This window comes from Delphinapterus leucas, chromosome 7 (assembly GCF_059928025.1).
Source record: "Delphinapterus leucas isolate spDelLeu-1000000601 "Yukka" chromosome 7, BTC_Dleu_Yukka2, whole genome shotgun sequence".
NCBI lineage: Eukaryota > Metazoa > Chordata > Mammalia > Artiodactyla > Monodontidae > Delphinapterus > Delphinapterus leucas.
In genome coordinates, this window is record NC_143135.1 from 62,691,427 (window position 1) to 62,703,053 (window position 11,627).

The 11,627-nt window shown below is 37.2% G+C and overlaps 1 protein-coding gene across 3 annotated transcripts in view; it reads right to left on the reverse strand.

Moving 5' to 3' along the window:
- The window catches only part of PICALM (phosphatidylinositol binding clathrin assembly protein), a 146,476-nt gene that overhangs the window by 98,022 nt on the left and 36,827 nt on the right, over window positions 1-11,627 (reverse strand). For all 3 annotated transcript variants that reach the window (XM_089914170.1, XM_022594026.3, XM_022594029.3), the window contains exon 4: window positions 9,747-9,849. In XM_089914170.1, coding sequence (XP_089770296.1) covers window positions 9,747-9,849 — 103 coding nt within the window. The remainder of the gene's footprint in view (window positions 1-9,746; window positions 9,850-11,627) is intronic.

Consider the following 11,627-nt stretch of genomic DNA (forward strand, 5'->3'; position numbering starts at 1 on the left):
AAAAGACACAGACTGGCTGAATGGATACAAAAACAAGACCCATATATACGCTGTCTACAAGAGACCCACTTCAGACCTAGGGACACATACACACTGAAACTGAGGGAATGGAAAAAGATATTCCATGCAAATGGAAATCAAAAGAAAGCTGCAGTAGCAATACTCATATCAGATAAAATAGACTTTAAAATAAAGAATGTTACATATACACACTAACAAACGTAGTAAGGTAGATAGTTAGGGGGAAGCAGCCGCAAGGCACAGGGATATTAGCTCGGTGCTTTGTGACAGCCTGGAGGGGTGGGATAGGGAGAGTGGGAGGGAGGGAGACGCAAGAGGGAAGACATATGGGAACATATGTATATGTATAACTGATTCACTTTGTTATAAAGCAGAAACTAACACACCATTGTAAAGCAATTATACCCCAATAAAGATGTTTAAAAAAAAAAAAAAAGATTATATGTGACCTTGAAAACCAAAATAAAATAAAATAAAATAAAATAAAGAATGTTACAAGAGACAAGGAAGGACACTATGTAATGATCAAGGGATCAATCCAATAAGATATAACAAGTAAAAATATATATGCACCCAACAAAGAAGCACCTCACTACATAAGGCAACTGCTAACAGCTCTAAAAGAGGAAATTGACAGTAACACAATAATAGCAGGGAATTTTAACACCTCACTTACACCAATGGACAGATCATCCAGACAGAAAATCAATAAGAAAACACAAGCCTTCAATGACACAACAGACCAGACAGAATTGATTGATATTTATAGGACAGTCCATCTGAAAACAGCAGATTACACTTTCTTCTCAAGGGCACACAGAACATTCTCCAGGACAGATCACATCTTGGGTCACAAATCAAGCCTCAGTAAATTTAAGAAAACTGAAATCGTATCGAGCATCTTTTCCGACACAACGCTATGAGATCAGAAATAAATTACAGGAAAAAAACCGTAAAAAACACAAACACATGGAGGCTAAACAATACATTACTAAATAACCAAGAGATCACTGAAGAAATCAAAAAATACCTAGAGACAAATGACAATGAAAACACGACGATCCAAAACCTATGGGATGCAGCAAAAGCAGTTATAAGAGGGAAGTTTACAGCAATACAATCCTACCTCAAGAAACAAGAGAACTATCAAATAAACAATCTAAACTTACACCTAAAGGAACTAGAGAAAGAACAAACAAAACCCAAAGTTAGTAGAAGGAAAGAAATCATAAAGATCAGAGCAGAAATAAATGAAATAGAAACAAAGGAAACAACAGCAAAGATCAATAAAACTAAAAGCTGGTTCTTCGAGAAGATAGACAAAATTGATAAACCTTTAGCCAGACCCATCAAGAAAAAGAGGGAGAGGACTCAAATCAATAAAATTGGAAATGAAAAAGGAGAAGTTACCACAGACACCGCAGAAATACAAAGCATCCTGAGAGACTACTACAAGCAACTCCATGCCAATAAAATGGACAACCTGGAAGAAATGGACAAATTCTTAGAAAGGTATAACCTTCTAAGACTGAACCAGGAAGAAATAGAAAATATGAACAGACCAATCACAAGTAAAGAAATTGAAACTGTGATTAAAAATCTTCCAACAAACAAAAGTCCAGGACCAGATGGCTTCACAGGTGAATTCGTTCAAACATTTAGAGAAGAACTAACACCCATCCTTGTCAAACTCTTCCAAAAAACTACAGAGGAAGGAACACTCCCAAACTCCTTCTATGAGGCCATCATCACCCTGATAGCAAAAGCAGGGAAAGATACTACAAAAAAAGAAAATTACAGACCAATATCACTGATGAATATAGATGCAAAAACCCTCAGCAAAATACTAGCAAACAGAATCCAACAATACATTAAAAGGATCATAAACCATGATCAAGTGGGATTTATCCCAAGGATGCAAGGATTCGGATACTGTAAAACTCTTAGAGTAAAACATATGCGGAACACTCTCTGACATTAATTGCAGCAATATTTTTAATCCACCTCGTTGAGTAACAGAAATAACAACAAAAATCGACATATTAAAAGCTTTTTCACAACAAAGGAAACCATAAACAAAACAGAAAGACAACCAACAGAATCGGATAAAAATGTTTGCAAATGAAGCAACCAACAAGGGATTAATCTCCAAAATATACAAACAGCTCATGCAGCTCTATGTCAGAAAAACAAACAACCCAATCGAAAAATGCGCAGGAGATCAAACCAGACATTTCTCCAAAGAAGACATACAGATGGCCAAGAGGCACATGAAAAGCTGCTCAACATCACTATTAGAGAAATGCAAATCAAAACTACGAAGCATCACCTCACACTGGTTAGAATGGGCATCATCAGAAAATCTACATACAAATGCTAGAGAGGGTGTGGAGAAAAAGGAACCCTCCTGCCTGTTGGTGGGAATGTAAATTGATACAGCCACTATGGAGAACAGTATGGAGGTTCCTTAAAAAACAAAAAAAGAGAACTACCATAGGACCCAGCAATCTCACTACTGAGCATATACCGAGAAAACCGTAATTCAAAAAGACACATGGGGCTTCTCTGGTGGCGCAGTGGTTGAGGGTCCGCCTGCCGATACAGGGGACACGGGTTCGTGCCCTGATCAGGGAGGATCCCACATGCCGCGGAGCGGCTAGGCCCGTGAGCCATGGCTACTGAGCCTGCGCGTCCGGAGCCTGTGCTCCGCAACGGGAGAAGCCACAACAGTGAGAGGCCCACATACCGCAAAAAAAAAAAAAAAAAAAGACACATGCACCCCAGTGTTCATTGTAGCACTATTTACAATAGCCAGGTCATGGAAGCAACCTAAATGTCCATCAACAGACGAATGGATAAAGAAGATGTAGTATATATATACAATGGAATATTACTTGGCCATAAAAAGGAACAAAATTGGATCATTTGTAGAGACGTGGATGGACCTAGAGACTGTCATACAGAGTGAAGTCAGAAAGAGAAAAACAAATATCATATGTTAACGCAGGTATGTGGAATCTAGAAAAATTGTACAGATGAACCAGTTTGCAAGGCAGAAATAGAGACACAGAAGTAGAGAACAAACGTATGAACACCAAGGGAGGAAAGCAGCTGGGGGTGAGGGAGGGTGGGATGAATTGGGAGATGGGGATTGACATATATACACTAATATGTATAAAATTGATAACTAATAAGAACCTGCTGTATAGCACAGGGAACTCCACTTCACTGTAGAGTAGAAACTAAGACAACCTTGTAAAACGACTATATTCCAATTAAAAACAAAAACAAACCAAAAAAAACTGCCCAGTCATATGGTTTGGCCCTCTTTAGGCAGAAGAGTGGATATTCTCCAGGGATCTCTGATCAGATCCCTGGAAGCTAATTTATAACAAAGCCCAAAGCTAATGGCTCCCTATGAGGGCCACAGCAGCATCCACATACAAGGTGTCAAGATGAGGAGTGGGCCTTTGGTAAATCATACAACTACTATGCTGATTTCTGCCCTCAGTTTTCTTGTTGAAAGCCCTGCCATACATTTTGATGCTGTGTAAAGGTTCCTTATTCCGCATGTCCATTCCTAGGGAGTAAGCCCAAATCTAGTTTGTTATTCCCCCTTATTCTCTAAAACAATAATACTTGTATATACATCTAACATATAATTATGTTACTTACATTTAAAAAACTGCAACCATATGTAAAAGAATGGTCAATGTGTTACTTTTGTAAGATAAAAAAAATGGGAATAGGGCTTCCCTGGTGGCGCAGTGGTTGGGAATCTGCCTGCCAATGCAGGGGACATGGGTTCGACCCCTGTGCTGGGAAGATCCCACATGCCATGGAGCAACTAAGCACGTGAGCCACAACTACTGAGCCTGCACGTCTGGAGCCTGTGCTCCACAATGGGAGAGGCCGCGACAGTGAGAGGCCCGTGCACCTCGATGAAGAGTGGCCCCCGCTCGCCACACCTGGAGAAAGCCCCTGCACAGAAACGAAGGCCCAACACAGCCAAAAATAAATAAATAAATAAAATTTTAAAAAAAGGGAATAAATCAAATGTACATCTAGAACATAATTCTAAAGCCATTCAAAAGAATGAGATGGGGATTTCCCTAGTGGCACAGTAGTTAAGAATCCACCTGCCAATGCAGGGGACACGGTCTTGAGCCCCGGTTCGGGAAAATCCCACATGCCACAGAGCAACTAAGCCCGTACACCACCACTACTGAGCCTGTGCTCTAGAGCCCGCAAGCCACAACTACTGAAGCCCATGCGGCCTAGAGCTCGTGCTCCTCAACAAGAGAAGCCACTGCAGTGAGAAGCCCCGCACCGCAACGAAGATAGCCCCCGCCTGCCACAGCTAGAGAAAGCCCGTGTGCAGCAATGAAGACCCAACGCAGCCAAAATTAAAAAAAAAAAAAAAAAAAAAAAGAATGAGATGGATCTATGTGTACAGACATTGAAGATACCTAAAATATATATTAGGGGAGGGAAGCAGTCTTCAAATAATGTGATTATGTAATTTTCTGTGTCCCTTCATACACGTATTTACACACAGAAAACTGATTAGATACACCAAAATATTGTTTCTTTAAGTCAGAATGCTATGTTGTCTGAATTTTTGTAATAGTTTATTACTTTTGTAAACATAAAAATTCGTTACCCTAGTAAATAAAAGTTTACTATTTACTACACAAACCCTCTCCAAAACTGAAACAGTCTACTCAGGTTTTTGCCATCATATAATAAATTTCACGCCTTCACCTTATACTCTTATGTTCTATATTTTTCTTTCTTATTTATACTGATATATATGTGTATGTATGTGTAGGTATCTGGGTATTTTATACACCCAGATACATACACATGTTGTGCTATTCTTGATTCCATTCAATCATAGGTCCTCTTTGATTCACTTTCCTTCTCCTTAGCATTAAATAAGAGTAATTTCCTTTAAATCAGTACTAATTACATTGTGCATAATCAAGGACTGTTTTCATCCAAGTAATAAAAGTTTGCTCTATTAAATATAAAAATGCAGCAACCCTCCTCAATTGAGAAACTGACCCTTCAGATTAGAAAAGAAGTTACAATTTTTAAAATATATTAATCTGGGACTTCCCTGGGGGCCCAGTGGTTAAGACTCCACGCTCCCAAAGCCAGGGGCCCAGGTTTGATGCCTGGTCAGGGAACTAGATCCCACATGCATGTCGCAACTAACAGTTCACATGCCACAACAAAGGAGACTGTGTGCCACAACTAAGGAGCCAGTGAGTCGCAACTAAGGAACCCGTGAGCAGCAACTAAGATACAGCGCAACCAAATAAATATTTTAATATATACATATGTGTATATATATATACATATATATATATATATATATAAAAATGTGAAATCTACAAATATCTTGATCAGTTTTAACTGAACATGCTTTACAGGGAAGTATTAATATAAACCCAGCTGGAAAGTGGTTTACTGGACAGAATACTGAGGGTTAAGAATCAGACCTCTAATATGATCTCCTCTATCATAATCACCTACAAAGTACCTAAATATATGAAACAAAAATCTGTGGAATTCAGTTTTGGTAGGTTCCAAACTCATCACCTCCCAATTAATTTGAAACAGTGACACAGAAACATTTAAATTCAGTTTTAAAACTTCTTGAATAACTGAGAGGTTACTTTACATTTGTATTAAAATTTCCATTTCAGTCTAGTAATTTAACATGTCAAGAGAACAATTTAAAGGAACATATTAATTGCATAGATCTTTGGGATCTTTAAAGAGCAGGGAAATTCAGAAACTCAGAGTATTTCCTTAGAAGCCAGATTCCCCTCAGGGCAGGCCTCCATAGTTACAAGCGTCATCGATGCCCCTTAAGAATGTCTTCTTTCCTGAGGACTCATCATATATCCTAAAAAAAGCCTGTACACCGGACTTTGTATCAGGTATAGAAACACTGATTCTATCATTCATGAGATTAGTTCTTATGACAAGAAGACTGTGATTTAGGGCACAGCAAGAAATAAATTCAACCTCCGCGTCCAAAATTAAAAAGAACCTTAAATGCAAAACAGCAATGAAAGAAACTACACAAGATAAACAGAAAGATATCCTGTATTTATGGATTAGAAACAATGTGTTAAGACACTTAACACTTCCCAATTTGATCTACAGATTAAATGCAATCTTTATCAAAATCCACCTACCATTTCTGCAGAAATTGATAAGCTAATCCTAAAATTCATACGAAAATGCAAGAGATACAGAATAGCCAAAACAATCTTGAAAATTAAGAAGAGAGCCAGAGAACTCACACTTCTCAATTTCAAAACTTACTACCAAGCAACATTCTTCAAAACAAGTGTGGTACTGGCATGAGGACAGACATAGATCAACAGAATAGAATTGAGAGCCCAGAAATAAGCCTTTACATTTATGATCAATCCATTTTCATCAAGACCATTCAATGGGAAAAGAAAAGACTTCAACAAATGGTGCTGGGATAACAGAATATCCACATACAAAAGAATGAATTTACACCCATACCTCATACCACATACAAAAATTAATTCAAAGTGGATCAAAACCTAAACATAAGACCTAAAACTACAAAACAGAAAAAAGGTAGGAGTATATCTTTGTGATCTTGGATTAAGCAATGTTTTCTTAGACATGATGCCAAAAGTATACACAACCAAAGAAAAATAAATAAATAGGAATCCATCAAAATTAAAAACTTACGTTTTTCAAAGGATACCATTAAGAAAGTGAAGACAAGCCATGGCAGGTGAGAAAATATGTGCAAATTATATATATGATAAGGTACTGATGTCCAGAATATATTTAAAAACGCTTACAATTCAATAAAAGGACAACCCAATTAAAAAACAAGGACTTGAACAGACATTTTTCCAAAGAAGATATACAAATGGCCAATAAGCACATAAAAAGACACTCAACATCATTAGCCATCAGGAAAATGCAAACCAAAACACGATACATCACTCCACACCCACTAGGACGGTTATAATCAAAGACAGAAAATAACAAGCATTGACAAGAATGTGGAGAAATTGGAACCTGTATACATTGCTGGTGGGAATGTAAAATGGTTCAACTACTTTGAAAAACAGTTTGCTACCTAAGGAGGCAAAAGACCTGTACTCCAAAAACTATAAGACACTGATGAAAGAAACTGAAGATGATGCAAACAGATGTAAAGATTTACTGTGTTCTTGGATTGGAAGAATCAATATTCTTAAAATGACCTTACTAACCAAAGCAATCTGTGGATTCAGTGCAATTCCTATCAAATTACCAATGGCATTTTTCACAGAATTAGAACAAAAAATTTTTAAATTTGCATGGCAACACAAAAGATCCCAAATAGCCAAAACAATTTTGAGAAAGAAGAATGGAGCTGGAGGAATCATGCTCCCTGACTTCAGACTATAAAACAAAGCTACAGTAATCAAAACAGTATGGTACCAGCACAAAAAGACACATATAGATCAACAGAACAGGATAGAAAGCCCAGAAATAAACCCATGCACTTATGGTCAATTAATCTATGACAAAGGATGCAAGAAGATACAATGGAGAAAAGACAATCTCTTCAGTAAGTGATGCTGGGCAAACTGGACAACTACATGGAAAGAAAGAAATTAGAACATTCTCTAACACCATATACAAAAATAAGCTCAAAATGGATTAAGCACCTAAATGTAAGACCAGATACTATAAAAACCCCTAGAAGAAAACTCAGGCAGAACACTCTTTGACATAAATTGTAGCAATATTTTTTTGGATCCATCTCCTACAGTAACGGAGATAAGAACAAAAATAAACAAATGGACCTAATTAAATTTAAAAGCTTTTGCACAGAAAAGGAAACCATAAACAAACAAAAAATACAACCTATGGACTGGAAGAAATTACTTGCAAACAATGCTACCAACAATGGATTAATTTCCAAAGTACACAAACAGTTCATACAGCTTAATATCAAAAAAAGAAAACTCAATTGGGACTTCCCTGGTGGCTCAGTGGTTAAAAGCTGCCTGCCAATGCAGGGGACACGGCTTTGTCCCCTGGTCCTGGGAAGATCCCACATGCATGGAGCAACTAAGCCCATGCGCCACAACTATTGAGCCTGCACGCCCTAGAGCCCGCACACCACAACTACTGAGCCCACACATAGCAACTACAGAAGCCTGCATGCTCGAGGGCCTGCGTGCAGCAACTACTGAGCCAGTGTGCTGCAACTATTGAAGCCTGTGTGCCTAGAGCCCATGCTCCACAACAAGAGAAGCCACCTCAATGAGAAGCCCACGCACCACAATGAAGAGTAGCCCACACTTGCCACAACTAGAGAAAACCCTTGTGCAGCAACAAAGACCCAATGTAGCCAAAAGTAAATTAATTAAATTTAAAAAATAAAATCCAAAAATGGGCAGAATAAAAAAATAATTTTTTTATAAAAGGGCAAAAGGCCTAAATAGACATTTCTCCAAAGAAGACATACAGATGGCCAACAGGCACATGAAAAGATGCTCAATATCACTAATTATTAGAAAAATGCAAACCAAAACTACAATGAGGTATCACCTCACACCAGTCAAAATGCCCATCATTAAAGTCTACAAACAATAAATGCTGGAGAGGGTGTGGAGAAAAAGGAACCCTCCTACACTGCTGGTGGGAATGTAAACTGGAGCAGCCACTATGGAGAACAGTATGGAGGTTCCTTAAAAAATGAAAAATAGAGTTACTATATGATCCAGCAATCCTATCCTGGGCATATATTCAGACAAAACTCTAATTCAAAAAGATACATGAACCCCAATGTTCACAGCAGCACTATGTACAATAGCTAAGACATGGAAGCAACCTAAGTGTCCATCAAGGACAGATGAATGTATAAAGATGTGTTATGGGGCTTCCCTGGTGGCGCAGTGGCTGGGGGTCCGCCTGCTGGTGCGGGGGACGCAGGTTTGTGCCCCGGTCCGGGAAGATCCCACATGCCGTGGAGTGGCTGGGCCCGTGGGCCATGGCCGCTGGGCCTGCGCGTCCAGAGCCTGTGCTCCACAGCAGGACAGGCCGCAGCAGTGAGAGGCCCGCATACCTCAAAAAAAAAAAAAAAAAAAAACAGATGTGGCATGTATATACATATGGTGTCTCTACATGATAGAATATTACTTGGGCATAAAAAGGAATGAAGTACTGATGCATGCCACAACAAAGATGCTGTAACTTGAATACATTATGCTGAATGAAAGAAGTCAGACACAAAAGGCCACATATTGTACGATTCCACTTATACAAAATGTTCAGAACAGACAAATCCATAGAGATATAAAGTAGATTTGTCGTTGCCAGGGTCTAGAGGAAGAGGAAAATGGGAAGCAATGAAATGTTTTGGGATTAGATAGCCGTGATGCTGCACAACTTTGTAAATATACGAAAGACCACTTAATTGTACACTTCAAAAGGGTGAATTTTATGTTGTGTGAATTGTCTCAATAAAGCTGTTATAAAATTCAAAAGAACTTTGAAAATTCTAGTGCAAAAAGTATCTGATATACTTCTTCAGAGAAAAATGAAGTTCACCTTTTAAAACTGGCCTGAAATTCCATAACTCATAATCAATAATGCCTACGATTTATATTTAAAATATTAAAATACATCAGATATCAAAAAAAAAAGCAAGCTTAACTCACCCTCTTTTCACTTTTGTGAAATCAAATGCAACTTGTCTGTATGAAACTGCTTTTTCATTTAGATATCTACTATACCGCCTAATAAAGGTAGACATATCATATCCTGTAAGAAAAGAAACAGAAAAGGGTTTCATAAATTATTAAAATCCCAATTAGCTTAGAAAACCAACTCATTTCATCCAATGGCCATATTGTCTTGTTATCCCACCTTCAATTTAGTGATGTAAATTAAGTGACATTAAAATCTAATACTTAACGTTTTTAAAGTCAGTTATGTCATATGTGGCTTAGAAAAATTTTCCCCCTTAGAATTTCAATAAAATAACAATTCTGTTTTACTTCTGACCAATATTCCTATCTTTTATTTATCAGAAATTGAAAAGCCTGTTTTCTTATACTACCTGATAACCTCATAACTCAAATTTAACATCCTATGGAACCACAACCCCACTCCTTAAATCATTAATCAATTTAATTATTTTCATACTTACCAATCTTTAGCTGCATATGACTTAGAACAACTATAACTTATGTGTGCCAACCTTATAAGTAGTAGAGAAAATTACTGCATAGTACAATGAAAGAAATGGCAATACGAAAGTTTAAGGCCTAACAAAAAACAATTATGTGAATGTTTTCAACTAAACTTCCAAAATGAATACCTAAATCATTCTAAGATTTTGTTTCATCACAATCATGAGATTTGAAAACTTCAGCACCATAAAATCTAATCAATATTATTAAAAAAAAAAAACAAACTTGTGTTTTAGTTATTGCCTGGCTCAGTGAGGTCCATTCTATCATTCTATTTTAGGTCATCTTCATCTAACACATTCAACTTTAGTTGTCGATGGTCTCTGCTACTTTAAAAAGATAATACCAAAACAAGCAAAAAAAAAAAAAAGAAAGAAAGAAAGAAAAGTAAAGTGACTGGATTTAACATAATCACCAATTAATTTATTCAGCAAAAATTTCTTGAGTGCCTACTAATTTGCCACTGGAGAAAAATCAGTAAATAGAAAAAAAAAATCACTGCCCTCAGATATTCTCATAGCTACTAGTGCATTTTATAAGATGTTACATACTCACATTCTTCAGCTCTTTGGTTAATACTGTCCCCTCTAATCCACTCTACTCCATCCTCGATAATGGGAGAAATCTCTCTTATCCTTCAAGGCTCAATCTCTGAAACTTTCCCTGAGCTCTTTGTGCTCCCATATTATTCTTACTCCAAGTATAGCTCAAAGCTATTAGATGTACACAGTGTCTATCTCACTCACCAGACTGGAAGTTTATATTATATACACCCAGTATATATTTAAGAAAATATACCAGACTCCACCCAACAAAATACATCAGCAATCAAAACTACAAAAACACCACTGAATTATATACTTTAATTACCATTTCAGTCTTACCTTCATAATCTCTTTAGAATATGAGCTTTAAATAAAAGGCCTAAAAACTGTTCTCTACATAAAAGGAATGAAAGCCTTAAAACCTTATCACTAGAAGTGCTTAATTTCCATCTTAAGAAAGTAGAAAATCAGTAGCTAATAAGACACAAAAAACACACTTGGACATATGCATATTTTCTGCTCTAGAGTAGTGGTCTGTATATTGCTTTCCACAGACTCTTACAGTTCAAATGAACTGAATAAGGGGGAAACCAGAAATAAAAAGATGAGCAGGCAGAGTTTTCTCCATGTTCCGGAAAACATAGCAGCTCCAGTTTCATCTGTTGTATGTGTCTAGCTTCTATTTAAGATTTTATTTGAGAAAGGGATTCCACTGCTTCTTTTTTTTTCCCCTTAACTATTTAAGGCATTATATCTCTCATTAAAGTAAAATCAATCTTGTAACACTTGGTCCTATGTATAG